General features: G+C 46.0%; 1 protein-coding gene across 6 annotated transcripts in view; it reads left to right on the top strand.

The window, feature by feature from the left end:
* PHACTR1 (phosphatase and actin regulator 1) overlaps positions 1–25558 on the top strand; it is a 571024-nt gene that overhangs the window by 345263 nt on the left and 200203 nt on the right. For all 6 annotated transcript variants that reach the window (XM_019796061.2, XM_019796064.2, XM_011220616.3 and 3 more), the window contains one exon: positions 8330–8494. In XM_019796061.2, the coding sequence (XP_019651620.1) occupies positions 8330–8494 (165 nt within the window). The remainder of the gene's footprint in view (positions 1–8329; positions 8495–25558) is intronic.

Genomic DNA, 25558 nt, shown 5'->3' with positions numbered 1-25558 from the left:
GGGAAGTAGAGAAAGAAGTCCCCGGAGAAGAATCAGGACCCTCTTGCTACCTGCTGGGAGGCCGAAAAAGAACTCCTACCCACCAATAGCCGTTAAGTGGTAGGTTCTGGATCTGAATCCACATCGTCCTGGCTTTAAAACTAACATTCTTTCCGCTGTGTACAATGTATAGCGTTTGTTAAGCAAAGCGGACCTGACCCTGTCCCGGGCCAGACTCTGGTCCGTGCTGAGTTCCTAATGGCAGCCTGTGGCGTGGGTGCAGAGCAGACAAGGTCCTCATGGTTCCACCAGTCCTGGTGACCTAGGGTGGGGTGTGCTTATATTTTATGACCTCTCAGGCTGAGGCAGATAACTGGTGTTCTCTCTTGCTGGAGTAGGGTCCGTTTCTATCGGCATCTGTTTGTATGTAGCCTTTTCAAAAAGACCCTCATTTCCATGCTCCTCCCAGTGGCTGTTCTGTAACTTCAGTCAGTCATTCGGAAGTTTGAAAAGCCGTTTTCCTAGAGTGGGCAGGTATTCCTAGAGTGGGCAGGTATTCCTAGAGTGGGCAGGCTTAGTTAATAGCAGGTGTTTCTTCAAAGCGTCCTGTCTTTCTGTTCCTTAGTTCCTCCTCCATTTCCCCAAGTGTAAGATGGGGATGGTAATAGCACTGCCTCGTGAGATGAATGTAGGATTCCAGAAGGTACTACGTTAAGTGCCTTGGTCAGTGCCCGGCAGACTCCATGACTAGAAGGGGTAGGTGTGTCGTTGCTGTCCTGGTCATCCTTATCAATGACTCAGGAAGCACCATCCTGTTTAGAATCTCCTTTCCTGATGTTGGGAAAGCAGACGCCCTCTTAGCAGTAGGCAGAGCTCCGTAGACCACGTTAGTCACTGAGCGACTTTCTGATATGATGGCCTGCAGTTCCTCAGCCAGTTCAGCTACTCCCTTTGCTCTCTTTAAGAGTCAGTGCCTCTGAGGACCCTAGACTTAAGGGCCTGCTTGTATTCCTCTAGGATTTCAGTTACTGCTTTGAGAGAAAATGAACAGAAAGACTCTGGGCCCTCCTTGGTGCATTCCCTCTCTCCCGTGCATTCCCTCTCTCCCTCCCCATACTGGCCTAGTGTCCTTGTGTCCTTCTGCCAAGGTGCCTGTAAAGGATGGTCTCAGTCTGTTCACAGCGTTCAAGGCAGCGGTGAGCCTGTGAGCATACCTTTAGGGACCCGCTCCTAGCAGTGGGTGGAACTGCCTCCTACCAGGCAGAAATCTCTAGAGCCAGAACAAAAGGAGAAAGGTGGCCAAGTGCCTGAGCAAATATGCTGAGAAGTATGGGCCCAGGTACATGTAGCCTCCCTCTCTTCTCCCACCATGTCCCGACCCATAGGAGTGCAATGTACCGGCACACCCTTTATTGGTTCTTCCCTCGTGAAGAATCCTGTAGCAACAAGATTGAGAAGCGGCTCTCTCAGTATAAACATCTGCATGTCCGTGCAGAGGCACAGTGGGCAAGACCTGAATGTCATGATGGTGTCTGACGCTGGTGTCCGGAGGGTGAGTGTGGTTTCGTATGGAGTGTAATTGGTGGTTCCCAGGTAGAGGCAGCCACCTGGGTGTCCAGAAAACTGAGGGATACAGAGCTCCTTCCCCCTCCTTGTTGGGGCCTGCAACACTCAAGCAGACTTTAGATGAAGACGGATGAACCCTTTGTTAAAAGCAGCTGTACTCCCTGTAACACTGGCCTAGGCCAGTATCCGTGTTCATACCCGTCTGTTCTAATGGGCAGATGGGATCCATCTTTGATCAATGGTAAGGGATGGGGAAGAAAGTGGTGATCAAAGGTTGGAAGATGGGGTAAAAGCAGTGAAGGTCAGGGAGAGGGCAGAGTGAGAAGATGGTGAAAATACCAGAGATCCTCGTACTTGGTGATACTAACACCAGTGTGTTTTCGGGCTTCATGTCCGTGTTTGCATTGAACTCTTTAGTGGCCCCACGGTCAATGGGGGGTGTTGTCTTATCTCCCACCTCCTTATGGGCTGGTATGTGTTCTCCAAACCAGGTAACCTTCTCTGGGCAAAAGAGCCTCCACGTGCCCCCATGGCCACCTCTGCTAATGCTCACCCCTTGTCCCCTCTACCCCCTTCTCCCCATCTTCTTCCCACTCCTCAACTCATACACAGGGCAGGAGCTTCTGATTTTTAGAATAAAAATANGAATAAAAATATGTCCATCCTTTTTTTTTTTCTTAAACATACTTCATAGTTAATACAGGTCAGTCCTAGGTTGGACAGAAGCGCTCCAAAGAGTTCTGGCCTCTCTAAGACAGTGTGGTGTAACTTAGGGAGTGAAAAGGGGAGAATACTGCCCTCTTACTCCTGATGACTCCTACTAATCCCTCATTTACTGGCCATGAGTTACTCTGTAAACCTCAAAGCGTTGTGTAAAAGCAGGGAAACCACAGTCGTGGAGAATTTCCGGTGTGGCTGGGCACCTGTGTGCTGTGTGGAGAAGTGAATGTTATCAGGTCCTGCTACATAAGCTTTCTATTTCCTGAGTTCACTTTGGGTTGAGAGGCAAGTATCCGATTTGTGAAAATCTTAGGTCCTCCAAAAATCTAAGGAGCACTTGGTACCTGGAGAGAGGTATGGCGTGGGGGACAGATGCCTTAGCCTCTCTGCCTCTGTTGAGGACTGGGCCTCAGGAGAGGCGCTGTGGCTTCCTCCCTTCTAAAATTCTCAGGGGAACGCTGCATGGCTGATACTTCCTAGAACACCAAAGTTGGTTCTTCCTTTGGGTAAGCCTTGAAGGCCAGGCCAGCATGAGAAATATAATGGTAAGGGTGCCAACTGAACTGCCTCCTGGGGGCCGTACTCCCATGGCCTGCTCTAAGAGCCCACCGGAAGCAGCCCCGGGCTGCCAGAAGGGGTGGGCTTCAGAGCCCACGCAGACACAGGTGCTTGGATCCTGCCTCAATGAAGTCTTCTGTCTTGCTTTTCTCAAGGGACAGAAAAATCAAGTCCCAACCATTTCTCTCCCTCTGAGTAAAGTGAACCCTGGACATGTCATGAAAGGAGTCCCAGATAGCCTAGTGGCTTGAAGAGCATTTACCTGGACGGAGGTGCTAGGAAGACCCCCCAGAGTCTGGCCAGCCTCCCCCCCTTTCTCCTGCAGGTCTCTGAAGCAGCTCGGCTGCCCGGCCTCCTACCTTTTGGTTCGGCATTCTGTTTTGGCAGTTGACATTGGAGCTGATTCATGTCTAAGTGAGCCATTTCTCCACACAGCTGTCTCCTCTCTCTGCAGCACGAGGAAGCCACCTTTGAGAGCAGTGGGCTTGGCCACAGCAGCCTTTTCATCGTCTGCTTCAAAAGAAGGCTGTTCTTATAAATGTACCTGGCCTGTATGCCCTTCCTGTCCCCTTGTCTTCATCCCGTTCTCCCCCATGCTCCTGCAAGGCTGGAGACCACTTTATGCTGAGCCTGGTTGTACTTTCTGTTGCTTTTCTTCCCATCCTTACTCTAGGGTTGCCAATCCCTCACTCATAAACCCTCCAATTTCATTATCTTGTGGCAAAGCATCCAGGTTGGGAGTCAGCCCCTATTGTCAGATGAATTGGGGAAACACGTAATGTGGGTGATTAAAATATAAATCAATTAGAGTAATCCAGTCTGCTCAGTAATCTGTACTTAAGAGCTAAACATCTTGAATTTAATAATGTACTTATTAAAGATCCATTTAACTATGGAGTTATAATTCTGCCTTCATAATGCTCTCTCAGCGTCTTGCCAACCTAGGTTTCTCTAAGGCACTCCTAATTTCTTATAATTATTTTAATGTGGTAATTTTGGAATAATTTTTCTTCATTTTTTTAAAGATGTGATCATGAAACAGCTTTTTGGGCCTGGTGGTGTATTTTTCCTAAGGCAACTAGTGATACTGATTTTATACTTCTCGAGAGGTGTACGAATGAATTGAAGTAGGTATCCTCCTTCATTCACTTTTTAAACAAGTTATTATTGGATGCCAACTGTGAGAGCAAACCTCAGGACCAATCCTGAAGAACTTATCTTGACTTTTTTTTTTTTTTTTTTTTTGAGGGATGCAGCGTATAATCTCTTCCTTTATCAAACCTTTAACAGCAGGTGTTTCAGGTTGGCTAAACTTAGAGACGTCTCAGACTGGATACTTTAAAAATTTTATCTTTTATGTCTTAGACTAGAGACTCAAAAGAAAGATGGAAACTCTCCCAACCACTTGCAGATACCCAGAGATACATGAACTTGTGCATGTGTTTTCAGTGGTGTGATGCCCCCCCCCCGCCCCCGCCCAAGCCTGTTGGGATCGTAGATCCCAGGATGGGACTGTTGCTGAGTGAGTCTTCCATTTTGGCTGAGTGTGTGTTTAGAGAGATGCTGGCAGATAATTCTGGGCTGGCTGCTCAGATGGGGGTTCCTGAGGCCAAGGCAGGAAATCAAAACTTTCTACTGTAAGTTGTGGGAAGCCACTTTTGAAAGCTGCTGGGAAAAGCAGGCTTCTGGAAGCGTCATCTCGCAATAGTGTAAAATACAGGATTGAAGGCCAGAGACTGGGGTTTGGAATGGAGGCTTGGGGACTTGCAAAGTCTGGACAAGCAATACTCAGGTTATAAATGAAGGTGAGAAACAGGAACAAGGTGGTGAGTGTGAAAGCAAAAGCGACCTTGTGAAAATCAGATCACTAGACAGTCTTGATTTCCTTCCTGGACTCAAACCCCCAGGACTCCAAACAGTTTTCACATCTGTCTCTCCCCCCAGTACGACTCAGCTAGTGAGCGTCCCTGAAGAAGCACCCACTCAAAGCAACGGATACCATTTATTTATTTATCATTTTAAGATTTTATTTGAGAGAAAGAGAGTGAGAGAGAGCGCAAGCTGGGGGAGAGGGAGAAGCAGGCTCCCGGCCGAGCAGGGAGCCCACTGTGGGCTCGATTCCAGGACCCTGGGATCATGACCTGAGCCAAAGACAGACACTTAACCGACTGAGCCACTCAGGCGTCCCACAGATACCATTTAAAGAGAATAATTTCCAGATCCAGCGTGGTTCCAAATGGTGTTTGCTTGTTCCATTCGGCTTCTTCTTCTTTCTCACTGTAGCTGGTTTTCTTTCCTTCTCTCCTCAGCCCTTCTGCAGCCCAAACTTGCTCGAAGCCTCCTCAGTGTGTACCTTCCCCCTCTCAGCCCCCGGTCACCCACTGCTGCTGCATTAATCTCCCTGAGGCTCCCATCTGATGTGTGACACTTGTGATCAGAGACCTCCGTCCAGACTTTGGGAGTGAAGTCTTCTGGTGACTAACCATAGTTCAGAATGAAGGCCCGCATATTGTACCTTTGATCCCGCCCCCTTCTCTCCTCCCTGAAATTTACTTTACTTGGTAAATTTCTCCGCCTCCCTTCCCCTCCGCTGGCAATTCAGCCCGCCCTCTGCATCCAGTCTCTCCTCCTGCATCCCGGCAGATTTCCCTTCACTTGTTCTGTACTTTCCCCTAGGACCTGAAATCCAAATTTCCAAAGATGCTTTGCAGAAAAACTGCCTTATTTGGCTCCAGAGCCCTTGTCAGGAAGCTCCCTCCTGTCCTCCTCTGCTGCTTCCTTTTCTAATCAAAGTCTTTTTTTTTTAAATGTAAAGTCGTGGGGCATCTGGGTGGCTCAGTGGGTTAAGCATCCGACTCTTGATATCAGCTCAGATCTTGATCTCTGGGTTGTGAGTTCAAGCCCTGCGTTGGGCTCCACCCAAGGCATGGAGCCTACTTAAAAAAAAAAAAAAAGCCTTCACTGTCTACCCAGTCCCGAAACACAAAAACTTCAGCCATCCCCACTTCCCTGTCCTCCCTCGTGTTGATGTGGAAAGTGGCCAAGAGCCTGTGATTCTGCCACCTGTCTGGATCTTGTCGTTTCTCAGGTCCCTTCTAGCACACCCTACCTGTGTTCCAGTCACTTCCCCTGAAGAGGATTGCAGTGGCCTCCTCATTACTCTCTGCCACCTGTATCTTCCAGTTGCTCTCCCATTGCTGTTCCAGTGCTAGTCCTAGAAATATATCTAATTGTGCTTTCTCGATCACACTAACATGAAGCCCGTCCCCCACCCAGACACTCTTGATCTCCTTCACGGTGTTCTACTTTTTCTTTAATTTTCCCCCAAAACACAGATCTTCTAATATAGTGGACAGTTGACTTCGGTTGTCATGTGTATTATCTGCTCTGCCCTTGCCCTCCCAGCTGCGGCTCTGTGAGTTGGTGTTCTTTCCTGTTTTGTTCACTGACATAATTTAAGCATCTGGTACATAGTAAGCACTCAGTACATATTTGTTGCATGTCATATTCTCAATGCCTATGTTCACATTCTCGTCCTTTCCCCTCTGCTTATAGAATAAAACCCAAACGCCTGATAGAAACTTTCCAAAGCTTGCCTGATGGGGCTCCAGACTCCTCCAGCCCCCGTCCCTCACCGCTGGCTCTCCAGCTCATGGAGCTTAAGTGGTACTCAAGATCTAATGGGTCTCAGGACGTTCCACGTGCTTTCAGCCTTCTCTGTTTCTTTTGGGTCCGTTCTCTTTCCAGAGATCTACTTCTCTGTCTTCCCCATGTGGAGAGAACAGTTCCTCCTCTTTCAAAATCTGGCCGAAAGTTCCATCCCCTGTGGGTCATCTCCAGTGCCGTGAAGGAGAATTAGTCTTTCTCTCCTGTTTGCTTCCTTTCAATTCTGTGTGGTTTCTCCTCTGTGCAGTGGAGACCCCTGTGGTCTCGTCCCCTAGACTCTATGCTCAGTGACGTCCAGGTCTTCTGTGTGTCTGCCCCAGAACGATCCCAGTGTCTGTTAGAGTATTACGGTATCGTTTAATGTTGAAAAGAAGAGCTTGTGTTGAAACACATAGTCAAAGGTTTGAGGGCCGTCACCACGCAACGTGTCCACATTGTTGCCATCCTCACCCCCAAACCTTTGCCTGCCCTGTGTTCCCTGTTTCCATCAGTGCGGGGTGGCACTCCACGGACTTGAATCTGGGCATCAGGAATGATCTCCCTCCTCTCCCTCAGGTCACCCAACTAGACCCTGTTGACTTTGCTCCCAGACATCTCCTCCCAAATCCATCGACTTCTCTTCAGTCTTGCTGCTGGGAGCCTTTGCCAATCTGTCATCTCTGTCACCAAGCACACCACCTGGCACGTGGTGGAGGGACCATATATATATATTTCTGAAGTCCATGAGTCTCTGAGTTAAAACCGTTTCAGGTGATAACAGGCAGACGATCAGGCTGTGAGATCGAGCGTCTGAGGAAGCCTGTGTTGCAAAAGTCTGTGTGATTTCTCTGAAGATGGTGTTAAGAGTGGTTTTGGATGGGCACCATGGCTCTTGGTGTAACCTGATTTCTAGAATAGTGAATCTCCCTTACCCTCCTGATTTTGCCATGGGGGTTAATTTTTCTACTTATTTCTATTTTAAAAATTCAAATCTGTGTATATTTCCCTCACTGGGATATGTAAATTCTCATGAAAGTTGGAAAAGGTTTTGTTTCTTTACAAGGGATAAAAGAGGTCAGGGCGATCGTGACCTCCAAGGAAGGGTCCACTAGGCATGACGAGTTTGAAGGTCTTCGTGTCCTCACACGTGAAGTTATTGGGATTAGTCCATATGTTCCCTCAAGTCACTTTCAGCTCCCAACTTCTAAGAATATTATCATTATGAAAGCACAATACCAGGAACAAGAAAACCTAGAGGAACGAAGGCGGTTGTAAAGTCTAATGGAGGGTGAGTGATTCTAAAATCAGTCTCGGGTGGAGACACTCACCGAACAGATTCGGGTGCTGCTTTGGTTCTGGGCAAAGCAGGAAGGAGAGTCGTGGGTGGTGGAGGCATTGGCATTGGAACAGACAGTTGATAAATGTTTTCTCCCTCCTCTTTCCTTGGCAGACGGTGCGATAGTGATTGTATCTGCCAAGTCTTATCTGAGCTGTTGCTGGACCAGTAGTTACAGACTGTCACCTGACTCCTCTGATGCCCTCTTCCTGCCTCATTGGGGGAATCTTGACGTGTCAAGGGGGTTCTGTCCCTCCTCCACCTCGTTGTCCTCCTTCTTAGGTCTAAGTCGAGGTGTTGGGGACATTTGGGGTGCTCCGGATCCCTAGAGTTTGGCTGACTGTCTCCAGACTTTAGAACACGTTGGTATGCCTTCCACTCCAAAAGGCAAAAAGGAGAAATGGAACTTTGGTCATGTGGTTTCTGTTATCTGTAACCATGGAAAACGTTGGCCATCTGTGAGGATCCCATTTTAACACTTTTCTCTCTCTCTCTCTTTCCATCTCTTTCTCGGGGGGAAACAAGCTGAGGAAGTGGAGAGGCTGGCGGCCATGCGCTCTGACTCCCTTGTCCCAGGTACCCACACCCCTCCCATCCGGAGGAGAAGTAAGTTTGCCAACCTGGGAAGGATTTTCAAGCCTTGGAAGTGGAGAAAGAAGAAAAGCGAGAAGTTCAAACACACATCTGCAGGTAAGATGATTGTTTCCCTCATTTCTCCTGGAGAGTTGGTTGACTTCAACTCTGTATGCTAATTAGAATTTAGTTATTGTGGACCATCTGAACCAAAGGCGGGGGGAAAATCAAGCCTGAGTCTCACTCTTGTGTTGAATAAATCTTTGGTGCCATTGAAAATGGCTTTCAGATCCTGCGTGTTTTCTCGTGTTTCAGGTTTTTTGTTGTTGTGTTTTGATCCGCCACTTGTGTTCAGTCTAGAAATATGTAAGCTTAGAATTCCACCTTTTCTGTAATTGAATGCTTTTATTCCACTACTGACAACCCAGTTCTTATTCAGCCTTGTTTTCACTGCTCTGGTAAAAATCAACACACAGCAGAGAATAAGTCATATATGGTCTTTGGCAGATGAGAATAGGTTTTTCCATGGAGGAAAAATTTTGAATGAACGATTGTTGGACATGGCAGGAAGACCCAGGAGAATGAAAATGCAGCATCACTGCTATGGCAGGGACAACGCTACAGTCCATGGCTTCGTGGACAGCAAAGGCATTGGAGGAAAGTCAGCCTAGCTGAGGGCTGAAGAGTGTAGATTGTGCAGTCAGACTTCGTGGGTTCAAGCCCCAGTTCTGATCCTTGGTAGTTATATGACCTTGCTCAGTTTATTTAAGTCCGTACCTCAGTTTTCTCGTCTGTAAAATAGGGCTAAGAACAGTACTTGATATGACTTAAAATCATGAGTTTATGTGGCATGCTATGTGGATCTATTATATAAGTAGGCATGTGCAGAGGGAAGTGTGTAAGGAAAGAGGTCTGATTTCCCCCTGGGGGTTTGAGAGAAGATGACGGAATAGCTGTGCAGACGCTCTTTGTTTTGTTCTGGTGTTGCTCGTTAAATGCCCAGGTCATTCCAGGCCTACGCTCCAGGGCTTTCATGTCCTCCTTCCTCTTCATGCTCAAAAACTCAACCTGCCCTCTCTCCTCCTGAGAATCATCACCTCTTCTGTTTCTTGGTCCCCTCCCCCTCTTCCTAACCGCCCCCGCCCCCAACACCTGACCATGAAATAGGAGATGGGGCTGCTTGTTGTACCTGAACTTGAGTCTGCAGATCTGGGAATTTTATCTTATTTTATTTTATTACTTTTTTAAAGATTTTATTTGAGAGAGAGAGAGCACGCTAGCTAGCACCAGTAGGCGGAGGGGCAGAGGGAGAGGGAGACACAGGCTCCCCAGTGAGCACTGAGCCCCATGTGGAGCTCGATCCCAGGACCCCGGGATCATGACCTGAGCAGAGCGCAGACGCTTAACCGACTGAGCCACCCAGGTGCCCCGAGATCTGGGAATTTTAATGCTAATTTCCTTGGGGAGTGAAAGAGAATAGCAAACATAGGAAAGTTGCAAAAAGCCTTGAAACCTTCAGCAGTTCTCATGGATATCTCCAGTTCATGTTTTCTGACTCTTCCTTTGATGGAAGCCCCGATGTCCTGTTGCTATGATGTGTTAATTCTTGAGATGAGAACAAACCTCTGAATTCCAGAACAATCTCAACACTGTCATCCCGGGGACTGAATCCCTTCACCCTGACTGCCTTCTGCACTCCTGTGGTCATTATACAGGTGTAATAAAACCTGTAGGCCTCTCGTGCATTTCTAAATGTTGCTGAGAGATTGACATGCAGGCTAAACACTGAATGGATGACTCCTCTGTACGCCCCCATCATTGCCTCCCGGGAAATCTTACGTGTATCCTTTAGACAAAGTGAGGTGTAAGACACTAGAATGAAAAAGGGAGTGTTCTGTAAACACTGGAAAAAATAACAAAGTTTCAGGGTGCCTGCGTGACTCAGTCGGCTGAGTCTTTGTTTCGTCTCAGGTCATGATCTCAGGGTGGTAGGATTGAGCCCGCATTGGGCTCCCTGTTCAGCAGAGAGTCAGCTTGAGATTCTCTCCCTCTGCCCTCACCCTACACACACACACACACACACACACACACACACACACACACACTCTCTCTCTCTCTCTCTCTCTCTCTCTCTCTCTCCCTCTCCCTCTCTCTCCCTCTCCCCCCCCTCCTCCCCATAAATAAATCTTTTTAAAAAATAACAGTTTCCACAAGATCCCTTACAATGGTCTTCCTCACTCTGCTGTGGAAAATGGTTTATAATAACACAAACACTTAGCTAATGGCCATTCATCAGCGTGAATCCCTGAATGAGGGTGCAACAGATGCCTTTCCTCCCAGCAAATCAAGAGCTTTGTTGTGTCCCTTTGGCAAGACCTTAAGGTAAAGCTCGGATGCTTCTTGCCTGCAAAGATAAGTATGCTGACTACTTCAAGATGTTGGGAAACGGGTCCTTTGACAGATGCAGATACAAGGACAGCAGATTACTTGTGGATCATTAGAAGTTTGATCGTTGTTTTTCTTGAAAACTCTTTGGGGAGAAAAAATTAAAACGTGACGGGCAAAGTTGCCGTTTGAATCATTCTTATCATTAACTATTCTTAGCAAGTTCTTGTGATCTCTCTGGCCAAACTGATTAATTTGGCAGTTGAATGTGATATTTGTATGTAGGGTTTTTTTTTATTATTTTTAAAGAGACATTCAGCTCCTGAAGTAGAAAATGTTGAGGATATACTATGGAATATCTTTATATCCAGATAGATGGAGGGGTACAGGAACAGAGCGAAGCTATTCTAGTTTTTAAAAAAGTCAGTGGTTTACACTAGAGTACCTTTGTATTTCTCTGGATTCAGAAATATTCCTTATTTTTGGAGACACTTATGGTGCCAGTTCTTAGCCCAAAAGAGAAAAAAATGGACAACGTAAGTATGTTTAACATGATAAATTGTATATATATGCGGGCGCCTGGGTGGCACAGCGGTTGGGCGTCTGCTTTCGGCTCAGGGCGTGATCCCGGCGTTGTGGGATCGAGCCCCACATCGGGCTCCTCCGCTGGGAGCCTGCTTCTTCCTCTCCCACTCCCCCTGCTTGTGTTCCCTCTCTCGCTGGCTGTCTCTATCTCTGTCGAATAAATAAAATAAAATCTTAAAAAAAAAAATTGTATATATATGCAAGTAAAACTTGGAAGCACAAACTTTCCTATGCATTGACAAGAATTAAATATTACATATACAGGAGGATCGATTGATTTGGGGGTTGTTAATGGTTGGCCAATTTTAGCTGGTTTGCGTATAATTTGTCTTGTATGTGTGTGTATGTAATGCCCTTTTGTATGTAAAGTAATGTCCACAGTTTTAAATACAAATACTAAGTGCATGTATTCATTTATAGTAAGCATTTGTATTTAAAATTGTACTCTCTTTTAAACACATGAAAGGACACGAACACAGTGCATCCTTGGCCTGTTTGTATTTCCACAGCGAGTTACACTTACAATATGCCATCGTTAGCTAATCCTGTAGTTTTCCTGACTCAAGTTATGAGACAAGTGTGTCTGTGTATACCATGTCTTCAAAGATACACCCAGAAATACTGCTTTGTAAGTTGCATAAGGATAAGAAAACTGGAAAATTATAATCTCCACACATCCCTCAATTTTGGCATCAACAATTGAATGCATTTTCAACTCTCTCCCTATCTGTATCTCGTGCTGCTCGCACATCCTTCCTATTCCAGGCCGAAGGCCAGTGTCCTGACAAGGCCTGCAGCAGTAAGTCCCCCGAGACTGAGCTCCAGACGGTGGTGAAAACCCTGGAGAAGAAAACAGCCCTGCATAGGAGCCATAGGGAAACGACAATGATAGCTAGAAGGTAAAATAATGGGTCCATCGGGACGTGATCTTTACACGCTTTCCAGCCTGTCCTCCGAGGCCGGGCCTGGGGCCTGCAAAGCAGTTAGCCTGACATGCCCAACTCCCTGCGTGGAGTCAGCAGTGGGTGTCCACAGCACACCCCCACAGCTGCTCCGGGAACAAAGACAAATGATAACATCCCCTCCACATAGAACAGGCAGCGCTGCCCCAAAATAGTTCCCTGCAACCGTCTTCTCCAAATTCCTTGAAAATGAGGACTGTATTTATAGAAAAACAGAACTGGCAGGAATAAAGCATGAAGATGCCACAGAGTTAGGCTTCTATTTCCTCTTGACAGAAAATCAGAAGCGGTAGGGAGTTGGCCCTGGAAATCAGCAACGTGCCAACATTCCTTTTGTGTTTCTAAGTGTTTCCGCATACCTGGGGCCGTGAGCAACGCGATATTTTTAAAAATTAAAAAAACAAAAAAACCCTTACTGAATGCCTACCCTTGATGAAACTACCTGCTCTGGAGATGTGGAACTGTGAGCAACACCAAGCCTTGTCGGTGGCCTTGTGGCATGCACAGTGTAGTGGGAGAGGCAGACAATCAAAACACAGGAATACAGGTAGGATTACAATTGCGACAAGGGCAGGGAAGGAAAGGTACTTGGGAAAATGCAGTTGAGGGATCAGAGAAACTGTCCTGAGGAAGAGAAGTTTGAACTGAGACCTGGCAGAGGAGAAAGCCTTTAGAAAATGAGCATTCCAGGCAGCAAAACCACCTGTGCAAAGGCCCTGCAGTAGAAGAAATAGGGATGACCAGGCTGGGAAAGCAAGGAAACCAGCAGCTAGAGAATGGAGAGCTAGGAGGATGGTATTGGCTGAGGCTGGAGAGGTCACCAGAGAGTGGACCCTTGCTGGGCCTTCATCCTGTACGGTAAATTAGACAAGGGTATAAGTGGTTCCAGGAAGACCAGNTCTGGGCCTTCATCCTGTATGGTAAATTAGACAAGGGTATAAGTGGTTCCAGGAAGACCAGTTAGGCCACATATAGTTGATGGTAACTTGGACTAATATTTGCTAGTAGAAATGGATGGATTTGAGAGATGTTATAAGGAATAAGTGACAGGTCTTAATGACCAGTGGATTTAGGAAGGAGAGAGAGAAGTGTCCTGTTCGACACTGTCGTGTTGGTTTAGGGTTCCTGAGATGAGTAATGTGGAAGAGTGGCAGGTTTGGAGGAGTGGGGGGGAGGGTGTGGGGTGGGAGAGAGATGATTTCCATTTTAGGTGTGGATTGGAGTTGATTTTGTGATATCCATAGCTGGAAGTTGAATATATGGGATGCAAAGAGGTCTGGACTGGTTGAGTAAATCCTGGATCTTTGCATATCTGCATTAGAGTGACTGTGTAGGAGTTGGGCTGGGGAACAAGTATAGAATGCAAAGAATGGAAAGAAAAGAGGGCCGAAGACTGCCTTAGAGACAAAAGAAGACTGTACTAGTGACTGGATAGAGGAGGATAAACTTGGAAAGGAGATCGAAAGGCAGTGACTTTCTCTGATAGCTTATTTCATTTTGCCTTATACACTCTAGCTCCATCCATGTTGTTGCAAATGGCAAGATCTCATTCTTTTTATGGCTGAGTAATATTCCACTGCATAAAGGGGCGCCTGGGTGGCACAGCGGTTAAGCGTCTGCCTTCGGCTCAGGGCGTGATCCCGGCGTTGNCATCACTAGTGACTGGATAGAGGAGGATAAACTTGGAAAGGAGATCGAAAGGCAGTGACTTTCTCTGATGGACTTATTTCATTTTGCCTTATACACTCTAGCTCCATCCATGTTGTTGCAAATGGCAATATCTCATTCTTTTTATGGCTGAGTAATATTCCACTGCATAAAGGAGCGCCTGGGTGGCACAGCGGTTAAGCGTCTGCCTTCGGCTCAGGGCGTGATCCCGGCGTTGTGGGATCGAGCCCCACATCAGGCTCTTTCGCTATGAGCCTGCTTCTTCCTCTCCCACTCCCCCTGCTTGTGTTCCCTCTCTTGCTGGCTGTCTCTATCTGTCAAATAAATAAATAAAAATCTTAAAAAAAAAAAATTCCACTGCATATATACCACATCTTATTTATTCATCTGTGGATGGACACTTGGGCTGTTCCCATAGTTTGGCTATTGTAAGTAATGCTGCAGTAAACTTGGGGGTGCGTCTATCTTTTCAAATTAGTGTTTTTCTTTGGGTAAGTACGCAGTAGTGGAATTGCAGGATCATGTGCTATTTATCTTTAATTTTTCGAGGAACCTCCGTACTGGTGTCCACAGGGGCTGCACCAGTTTGCATTCCCACCAACAGTGCACGAGGTTTTGTTTTTTGTTTTTCCCCACGTCCTCACTAATATTAGGAAAGTGTGGAGAGGAGAGAAGGTGAGATTGCCAACGTACAGCTTAGTAGGGAGGCTGTGGTTTGAGAGGGGTTGCTGGGGGAGAGGCAGAGTAGTAAGAGCTGAGGATGAAGAGGTGGGCAGGGATCTGCTCATGATGAAGGGTCTTACGAGGTCTGTTACGGAGCCTGGACTTTATCCCAGTGCAGCGTCTTACGGAAGCCGTCAAGGGACGCGCCTTTTAGACCATTCTTATAGCACGGAAAAAGTTTGGAGTGTGACCAAACATCAAGTTTATGATCTCACTACTGTGTATTTGCAGAATGAGAGAAAACTGGGATACAGTTAAGGGGACACCTCTTTGCTATCATGGAATCCAATGGGATATTGAGTATTCCTGTTGATTCCAGTCACAAGGACGCCGTTGGTGGAAGGAAGCGGGTGGTTGATGATGACGCTGGGCAGAGATAAGATAGCCCAGACTAAAATAGTGGCATTAGGCACTGAAGACTCTGCACCGGGGCAAGAGATCTTTAGGAGACAGAATGAGCACAACTTGGTTACAGATTGGAGGTGGAGGGCGAGAGAGGAGTAAAGAACCACTCTGGCTTCTCGCTGAGCGGTTAGATGGGTGGAGGTACCTCTCACCCCATCAGGGACACTGAGGACGAGTGCGTTGGTGGGGCAAATGATTTATGTAGGGGTATGCTGGCTCTCGTGTGCTTCTGAGATGCCCCAAGACTGAAGTCTGTTGGATGTAGAGAACTGAGATCAGGAGAGGTCTGGCTGGAAATGCAGATCTGAAAGTCCTGCATGCCTGTGGGTTCATTTGAAGTCCTGGGATGGAAACTCCAAGGTGAAAATATGAAGTGGGAAGTAAAATAGGGCTGCAGTAGCAACATCCTGAGACCACCGACCTCTAAGCTACGTGCACAGGCAGTGGAGCCTATGGGGAGACAGACGAGACCCACTAGAGAGCTAGGAAAGAAAACCAGGAGGGATTGCTGGTGTTACCTCCACAGAACAGAAAAGAGTTCAGGAAAGGAGAAGGGTCTGCTCTGGCGGGTTCTGATGGGATGGTAAGGACTTGCGATGTGTCCTGTGTGTTTAGTGACCAGTCTTCATTGGTGTCCTTGGGAGAACAGTTTCGGGGAAGCCTCTGGCTGGGATTTAGGAAGCATATGGTTGAGTTATGAATGAGAGAGGAGGAAGTAGACTTCTTTTAAGAGGCTTGGCCAGGAGGGAGAAAGAGAAATAGATCGTAGTCACCAAAATGGGAAATGAGCTTGAGGGAGGTGGTGTTGTTTTTTTTTTTTAATTGGTTGGATTGTGTCAAGATGCAAAATTTGCCTTAATGTGGCTTTGGCATTCCAAGGAAAATAGAAACATCAGCACAGTGACTGTGAAGCCAAATGAATATATTTCCACACATTTTTCAGTAATGACATTTCTTGTGACTAGAAAAAACAAACATGCAAATAATTGGAGCACTATTTAGCATGCATCTGATTTTAATAAGGAATCATCAAATCAAGCTGTCTAGCCTTCAGCCTCTGGCTAGATTACACATTCTCTTTGGGTGACTAGATCCTTCAGTTTCTTTAAGAAAGGAGTTGAGGATGGACATGCAAAGAATATTCTTACCTGAATGTCCATCATGACCCTCAAACGGAACAGCTAAGGCTTGGAAGGCAAAGTAGACTTAATGGCCCAGTTAAAAAAAAAAGAAAGAAAGAAAGTGTCTGATACAGGCTAACGACTCTGGAGATCAGTACCTTCCTAGGGCTGGGCTGGTAAAGATGTCATGTTTTCCTCAAGGTGACCTTCCTCCATTGCTCTTTTCTTATGTGTCAAGGCTATGAAATCCTTAACAACAGAGGCCCTGCCTTTTCCTCCTTGTCTCCTGGGATTGAGCAAACAGCTGATGTAGTGGGTGCCTAATAAGTTCATAAGGAACTAAAAGTCAGAGAGGTGGCCAGCCAACTATATGAACTCCTCTGTTTCCCGGGCTCTGAAAGCAGAGAAATGAGGGCATTTACTGAAGCACAGAACACAAGGCCCCTGCCTTCAAGAGACTTCCCATCATGCATGATTGTTTTTCAGTTAGTGTGGATTGTACACAGGTCAGGTTCCATGACATTGTGTGTTTACTTTCAGGTTTTTTGGGCAGCACTGTTTTTGGGGGTTATCTCTTGCTATGTAACAAAACACCCCCCAACATAGTAGCGGCTTAAAGCAACAATTGGACGGTCTTCTGTGACCTCTGATGATTGCGTGAGCTCAGCTGGGTGGTTCTTCAGCCAGTCTCTCTTGGGATCTCCTGTGCCTGCAGACTCATGGGATTGGGGTCATCAGGGGGCTCACCGGGATGTGGGGCGAGCTAGACCCCTCTTTTTCTCCATGTATTCTCAGTACCGTTCCATGCGGTCTCTTCCTGTGGTTTCTCCAGCAGGATAGCTTGGGGCCTCCAAGAGCGCAATGGGCAAGCTGCTGGACCTTTTAAGACTCAGTCCAGAATCGGCCCAGTATCTCATTCAGTTTTCTGTTGGTTAAAAGAAGTCACAGGACCAGCCCAGACTCATTGTTGGGGCAGACTAAACAAGGGTGTGAATGCCAGGAGCATGGTCCGTTGGGTGCCGTCTCAGGAAGCCGGCTACACTGTAGTTCAAGGTGTAACAGGCTACAGCTGCTGCTCGTCCTCTTCTTTCCAGGTGGAATGTGCTTCACCAATTCTATATCGAGAACAACGAACAGCAGTCGCGGTTGTGTCTTCAGTGCATGTGGAATACACTTGACCCTTTCCATGCCTTAAGAACCCTAATGGTACAGCAGACCTCCATGCTGTTGTTAACTTAATTTGGCAGGTGAAGAACCCAAGGCCTAGAGGGGCTGGATAATTTCCAGTTAGAAATGGCAGACCTAGAATTTGAACGCAGCCAGTAGTCTTGTCACCTGTATTGTGTTTCAGATCCATGAGTATGGGAACTCCTGATTCAGATGCCACACGTGTAGCTCACCTACCCCTCACAGTGATGTCCTAGAACAGTTCCCTTTTCTGACACATCCCTGTAAAGCCAACTTGTGAAGGAAAAGACGCTCATCAATGAACACTGACTGGAAGTCATGGTGTGACTCTTTCTCGAATGCTCTTCAAGGCAGTGGCAAATAGCTTACTCTTCTTCGTCTGTCTCCCACACTGTCTAGCTCGATGTCATGTCCACGGCACATGCCTTGCATTTGTTGAATGGCTACGAAAGAGTAAATTGATACTGGCCCCAAATACCATTCAAAACCTTTGCATTTGTATTTTCAGCAGAACATGACGTCTCTCTGTTGTGTGGCGTCTAGGAACAAAATGTGTGTACGTTAGGCAAGCAGACAGGGCTCCCACAGGCCTCTGGAATGGGTGCTAGATTTACAGCTAGATGTTTGCAGAACTAATTCTGAAAGGACACCGGCTTTACAGTGTTGATCAGGAAATGGGTTCTTGGCCTACCAACTTTGACCACAAACAGTTGTTCAGTGTGGCAGGTGGTACAGGACTGTAGTTGGGACACAGACCGTGCAGCCCACCCACCACATGACCTCAGGCGAGTCGTTTTTATCGTGTGCTCAGTTCCCTTGCCTAAAAGAGGAATAAAACTGGCACCTCATAAAGTTGAGGATTGAATAATTTAGGGATGCCTGGGTGGCTCAGTCGGTTAAGCGTCTGCCTTCAGCTCAGGTCATAATCTCAGGGTCCTGGGATCAAGTCCCGCATCGGGCTCCTTGCTCAGTGGGGAGCCTGTTTCTCCCTCTGTCTGCTGCTCCCCCTGCTTATTCTCACTCTCTTTCTCTCTGACAAATAGATAAAATCTTTAAAAAATGTTGGAAAGCTCTTAGAACAGTACCTCACACATAATACATTGTATGAAAGTTTTACTTATCATGACTTTTTTTCTTTTCCATTAGAAATGCATTAAAAAACAAGCATCGAAGAGTAAGGAGAGACTTATTTCATAGTCTTTGGATATGGTGTATGTATGAAGTGACAATTCCGATGAGCTGCTGATTTAGGTAGTTTTACTTAGGTCCTGGGTGTAGGAGCCTGCTTTCAGACACATCGCAGACTTGCACAGAGCTGGAACTATTCCCGTGTTTTCCTAGGTACCAATGAGTATTTCCTCCTCTCTATGAATTTACAATGAAGTGAACAAACACAATGGCTTCTGAGGAAATGCGCCATCCTGTTTCTCCTTTGGCTACCTCATGGGCAAAAAAACATGTGTGATTTATGAAAAGGTGATCTTGGGCGGAGTGGAACAACGTGGGTGTAGTGTCCGTTGGAAAATCAGAGCTCTGTGGCCAGTCAGAATGCTCAAAAAATAGAGAAGGGGGTAAACATGATGACCATATACTTTATTTTGCAAACCTGGCCCTTTTTGACCATACCGCAGGAAGCCATCAGTGCCTAGACTGGGATGGTGAGCCTGAAACAGGCCTGTGGTGGGTGAAGAGGGGGGCGCGGTCACCCCGTACCACTCTGAGCCAGTTCTGTTCTGCAAACAGAAAAGGAGTGCCAGTTAACTCACAAGAGAAAATAGAAGGGACCGTGTGGAACCGAGACTCCTAAGAATACGAAAAGGCACTCAACTGCCCGGCATTTCAGCTAAATGAATTCATGGTGACTGAGTCCCAGAGCATCTTTGACGGATTGGACGTCTCGGTTCCCAGCCCTCAAACTCTGTGCCTGCCGCCTCTCCTGCTCTTCACCTGCTGGATGTCTTGATCCAAAATTCTGTCCCATTTTCTTCCACCAGGAATTCATTCTGTCATCTTCAACACGTCTGTCATTCTTGGAGGCTCTGGACTGCACCTGTCACCTGTTTGCATGCCAGGCCAGCAGACCCCATGTGTGTCCCCACCTCCAGGTCCTCCTCACTGGCCTTGGGTGCCTTTCCTTCTGTGCAACTCCATCTTCTTTCTTTCCTCCTCTTCCCTAGCTGTGGTCCTCCTCTCATTCTTTCCCTCCTCTTTTCTCCTGGGAGCACTCATTTATCCTGTCGAAGTTCTGGTGTCTCCTGAGTTCATTAAGTTCCCAGACGTTCGGTGGCCGCATCCGTAGGGCAGCACTGGACTCTGAACTCTGTGAGCCAAAAGCAGAATTCTATTGAATTCAGAAATTCAGTTCTGTAAAGATCTTCACCCCGAGGCCAGCACTCTGCGGGACCTTCCCACCATCCCCCAGATAAGCACACACACACACCAAATGCCTACTTTCTGCCATCACAGGCTTCCCCTCCAAAAGCACCCTGGCGCTGTGAAATGAGTCCTCATTCACTCCGGGAACACCTTAGAATCACGTCTCAATTTTATTTCCTTAACCAGTGCTGATTATAGACATGCCCTTTCCTTTCTCCACAACCACTTTCATAGAGAAGTTCACCCGGGTTGCCTGGGTTTCCCCGGAAATCTTGGGCCTTTCCCCTTTGCTTCACTATAAACACCGTCCTAGCACACTGGCATGAGTAAGAACAGTGGAATTGCTGGTAGTCATGATTGGCCTATCACTGGACACCAAATGACAAATACCAGAGCAGGTGCGATGTAGCTCTTACCACCTCTGCAGTCCTAGGAGTCTGTTCCTGCTAACATCTGATTCATAGATGAGGATAAGGAGGCTTAGGAAGGATGAAGAACCGGCCCAGGATCACTCAGTTGGTGAGTGGTAAAGCCCGAGAGGGCTTGAGAGCAAGCGTGTCTGACTTCAGAGTGTCCTGGGCTTTGCTCGGAGACATCACCGTTCCACGTGACTTGAAAGCCTAAAGAGTCAAAAGGTTAAGATGTGTATGTATCTCGGTTGGATAGGTGTCAAGCACACTTGAATTCAGATAGCTGATCTCTGTAAGAAAACAAAATAATACTGGAAATAAGACTTGAGGATTTCAGTGTGAGATGCTGGCATTCCCGAGGCAAAGAAAAATCCTTGCGTGGTGTATGTTAACTTGTCTCTTTAAAAAATGAGTTCTTGTGCGTTGGTTGGTTGGTTGATTTCGTTGTTGTTGGTTTCCTTCTTGTAGTAAGTTACAGGGAAGATGTGAGGTAATTAGAATTTGGGGCTTGTTTGACAAAAGAAATATCAAGGAACCTTAAAAGGAAAAACAGACCACGAGCCCACACAGGAATCAAATGGCTTTTGAAGGTCAGTTTTAAAGGTCTTCCTCCTCCTCTGTTAGCCCAAGGGAGAGTTGGATCCAGGGGCATTATGTGAATATGAAATGTGTGAGGTATTAATGGAAGCACATGGATGAAAGAAAGCGTTGTGTACCACGCACTTGCCTAGAGTGGCAGTCCGACCTGGAGAAGGAGGACGTGGGTGCTAACCCCAAATGCCTGGGGGGGGGGACCTTCCCGTCTAATCACAGGGAGTTCTAATTAAGCGGCTTTGTGAGGGGTCTTTGTAGGGAAGTCAGAGAGCAGTGCTAACGATGTCCAGACTCAGATACGATTTCGGCATACAAGACTGTTGTAATGTTTCGTCTATTTTTGTCCCCAAGCGCGTGTGAGTTTCTGAAGAGAATAAATGTCTCCTCTGTGGCATAGCAACATCTCCTTGTCCGCTGGGCTTAAAATTCCCTAGCTTCTTGGGAGCTGTGAGACTCTGTGAGATTATAGGAAGCTGCTTGGTACCACTGCAAATTGTTGTCAAGGAAGCCCATGAAAAGGGCTTTTAAATGCTTCTCGGCACACAGGAAGGGGTTGTTTAATGCAGTGGTGAGAGCACCATGCTAATTACATTTCCAGACGTTTCTGGAATAAAGCAGCTATGAACTGTAATATTCTACAACCTCATTTTACAATACCATATCCCTGCGTAAAAAAAAAAAAAAAAGTTATACAATGTATCCATCATAGCACAAAGCTGTTTCATGCATGGACAACTGGAAAGATTCTTTGCCAGAAGATCTGGCATGACAATGAGGATAATTCTCACCCGCCTTGTGAATGACTGCAACATCATTTGATAGATCTAGGGCAGGTAGGTATTTACAGAGATTCTGGTAATCATGTGCCTTCCCTCACGGCCATAGTCACATCGGTTCGTAGTGTTTCTGGAAAGGCTGGTGGGCTCTTGTGTGTTGAATTCTAGTCATAGGTATATAAGGAAATAGCTCTAAACAAGTCACTTAAGACATTCATCACAGACTGCGTCCCTGTATAAGGTAATTACTGTCATAATTTTGTATTTAGACTCTAAATAGCAAACTTGAGAGAAATTTTTTATTTTTTTTTTTTTAAAAGATTTTTATTTATTTATTTATTTATTCGACAGAGATAGAGACAGCCAGAGAGAGGGAACACAAGCAGGGGGAGTGGGAGAGGAAGAAGCAGGCTCATAGCGGAAGAGCCTGACGTGGGGCTTGATCCCATAATGCCGGGGATCACGCCCTGAGCCGAAGGCAGACGCTTAACCACTGTGCCACCCAGGCGCCCCGAGAAAAATTTTTTAAATAAATATAATCGATCCCATTCAAGTTTGAAAATAGAAAATTCCCCCTTCATCCTGACACCTTTCCAAATTACGATCAGTTATGCATATTTGCTTGCATTCTTTCGTAATGATTTCACATAGATGAAAGCAAACCATTCATACCCTTTATCTCCCTCTTAGTGTTTTAACGTAGTGGTTCGTTGTAGTAGACTTCTTGCTCCTAGTGGGCCAAGTCACCTGACTGTAACACATTCCCTTGGGCACACGCTGTTATAAATAACCTGCCACTAGCATCTGTGTATCCAGCGTTTCCTCCTTATGTACTTTCTTCTTTCGGGTAGAGACTGATTCAGGGGCACACTGGGAGTGAGTATGATTTTTAGCTCTTGCTTTCCAGAGAGGTTGTGGTGTGACGCGGGGAGTAATGACTTCACACTCTCGCGGTTGCAATAGAGAGACATGTGAGATTAAGTTGTAAGAGGAGTCTGTGAGAAATCAAGCAGGGAAGAGGGGGCTTTTTCCTAGGATTTGCCAGCATTGGACAGTCTGTCCAGAGCGGCCACAGCAAAACTGTGGCCATTGGCCTCTGTTTGGACAGATCTCTTCTGTTGGAGCTTATTTTAAATTCCTGGTATGAGTGTGGCAACCCACATGTAGTCTAAAGTTTTCCTCATCAGAATACCTGAACTGTAGGGAGAACTTTAGTAAGAGCCCGCTAGAAGATAGCTGGATATCGTTACAGGTATAAACAAGCAGAGACCACAGAAGACGTTATTTACAAATGGTCCCTGATAAAGAGAATTGACAGGAGCAAAGTGAAATAGTTGTGAAATGTTGAATCACAGTAGCTCTTTAGTTAAGGTGAATTACATGAAAATTGGAATTTCTTCAATCAGTCAGTGAATTTTCTTTTAAGGATTTTATTTATTAGAGAGAGAGGGAGGGAGGGAAAGAGAGAGCGAGAGAGCATGAGCAGAGAAGAGAGGGAGGAGCAGACTCCCGCTGAGCAGGGAGCCCGACACAGGGCTCCATCCCAGGACCCTGAGATCGTGACCCAAGCCCAAGGCAGACCCCCAACCGACTGAGCCACCAGGTGCCCCAGTCAGTGAATCTTGATTGAAGACACAGCGAGGGCTGGGGACCACAAGCAGCCCCCACAGGCTGGGGACCACAAGCAGCCCACAAGGATCATCAATGTTGAGGCAAGGGTAGCAACCATATGAGAGGAGGCTTAGGAGGGACTAGTGTCATAACCTCTTTTTGTCATATTGGGGATGCCAGACTTTATCCTACAGTGGGTCACCAATAAAAGTTTTAAGCAGGGAAGTAGGAAAGGTCCTATTTTCAATTCAAAATAAATTGGGCAAAGGACATGAACTAGCAAATTGAAAAAGAACACACATGTGCCATAAATATAAAAAAAGAGCTCACCCTCACTCATAATTAAATACAAATTGAAACTAGGGAGATACGTCTTTCACTTATGACTTCGGCAGAAGGGAAAGAAATTGATCACTACACGGTGTCAGCTAGTAAGCAGAGTAGGAAACAGCCGTGCTCATACAATGTTGGTGGAAGGGTGAATCAATGCAAGCTGTTTTAGAGGACAGTTTTGACAAGAGTAACCAAAAAAACGTTTTTTAAGATTTTATTCTTTTTTTTAAGGCTGGCCATTTTTTTTTTTAAGATTTTTATTTTTAAGTAATCTATAAACCCAACATGGGGCTTGAACTCACAACCCTGAGATCAAGAATCGCATGTTCCACTGACTGAGCTGGCCAGGAGGCCCGAGAGTAAACAAAAAAAATTTTTTTAATATTTTATTTATTTTAGAGTGCATGTGTGTGAGCGGAGGTTGGAGCAGAGGGGGAGAGAGAATCTCCAGCCTGCTCCTTGCTGAGCAGGGAGCCCAATGCAGGGCCCCCAATCCCACGACCCTGGGAGAGGATCTGAGCTGAAATCAATACTCAGAGGTTCAACGACTGAGCCACCCACCAAAATTTTAAATGCACTTACACCTGACCTCGTAATCCATCAACCTTGCAAAGGATGAGAAGGCAAGGAAAGATTCTAGACTCAGGAAGGGATGCTGCAAAGTGACAGGCATGAGGAAGGGCATACCCAGAAAGAGTTGTAAATTTCCAGTAATTTAACCTACATGTATGTGTGCAGAATTATTAAGATGGATGTGCAAGGTTGGTTCTTTACAGATTGTTTATAATAGTAGAAAACTGGAAACAAGACAAATGACATCAGTCGGGGCTGGTGACATAAATCATGGTCTTTCTACACAATGGAGTACAAATAGAGCCACAAAAAACACAAGGTTGATTTATATCTCCAGATATTGAGGGAACTTTAAGATGTATAGCTTTATTCATGTCTGTTCATTTCTTGACTTTGACATTCCCCCTTATTTTTTAATTTTTTATTGAAGATTTTATTTATTGGAGAGAGTACATATGAGTGGGGACAGGGGGAGCAGAGGGAGAGGGACAAGCAGGCTCCCTGCTGAGCAGGGAGCCCGATGTGGGGCTCGATCCCAGGACCCCAAGATCATGACCCAAGCTGAAGGCAGACAGTTAACCAACTGAGCCACTCAGGTGTCCCCCCCCTTATTTTTTAAAACAAAAATTGTATATATTTAAGGTATGCAACATGATGGTTTGATATGTACGTAGTAAATAATTATTATAGTCAATCCAATGAACATATCTCCCCCACAGAATTACCATTTTTTGTGTGTGATGAGAACACCTGAAATCTCTTAACAAATTTCCAGTACTCCAAACAGTGTTGTTAACTAAAGGATAGATTGTATATACACATCTTGGTTTCTGAGTAAAAGAATTTTTTTCGCAAAAACATGGAAGAAACATTTAAGAGTGTGGTGTTTTTCAGGGAGTAGAATTGGATAGCTGAACAAAAGAGGAGGACTTGGTTTTTCATCATATTCCTTTTTTTGTAGCCGAAGGATTGCCATAGGTATTTGTTGCTTTTATACAAAATAATCAGAAGGTACATTCTCACTGGATTATAGCTAACACGTGATCTTTGCCTAATTTAATGCTACTATGTATTATTTATGTGTCATTCACTCTTCCAGGCTCTTCACATTTATTAACTCTCGCTAATCATCACAAACCCATATAACGCAGGAGCTATTATAGTCCCATCTTGCAGTTGAGCGAGCACAGAGGCACAGAGAGGGTAAGCAACTTGCCTCAAGGTCACACAGCAGTAAAAAAGCAGAGCCAGGATTTGAACTCGAGAAGCCTGGCATCCCAGCCCCCTTTACCTTTGCTCAATATTTTGATATTTGCTAGCACCAAAACAGAAGGCTCTGTCCTAGAGTAAGTTCTTGGTAACAGTCCATATACTATTACTTGTTACCGATTTCAAGTTCTTTTTGTCAGTCACTAAATGGTTTTATTTAGTAACAGGCTGACGTTATTTCTCGCCTCTGCTCCAGTAAGCA

This window comes from Ailuropoda melanoleuca, chromosome 5 (assembly GCF_002007445.2).
Source record: "Ailuropoda melanoleuca isolate Jingjing chromosome 5, ASM200744v2, whole genome shotgun sequence".
Classification (NCBI taxonomy): domain Eukaryota; kingdom Metazoa; phylum Chordata; class Mammalia; order Carnivora; family Ursidae; genus Ailuropoda; species Ailuropoda melanoleuca.
Note: the sequence above shows the minus strand (reverse complement) of the source record. Positions and strands in the feature narration are given on the sequence as shown.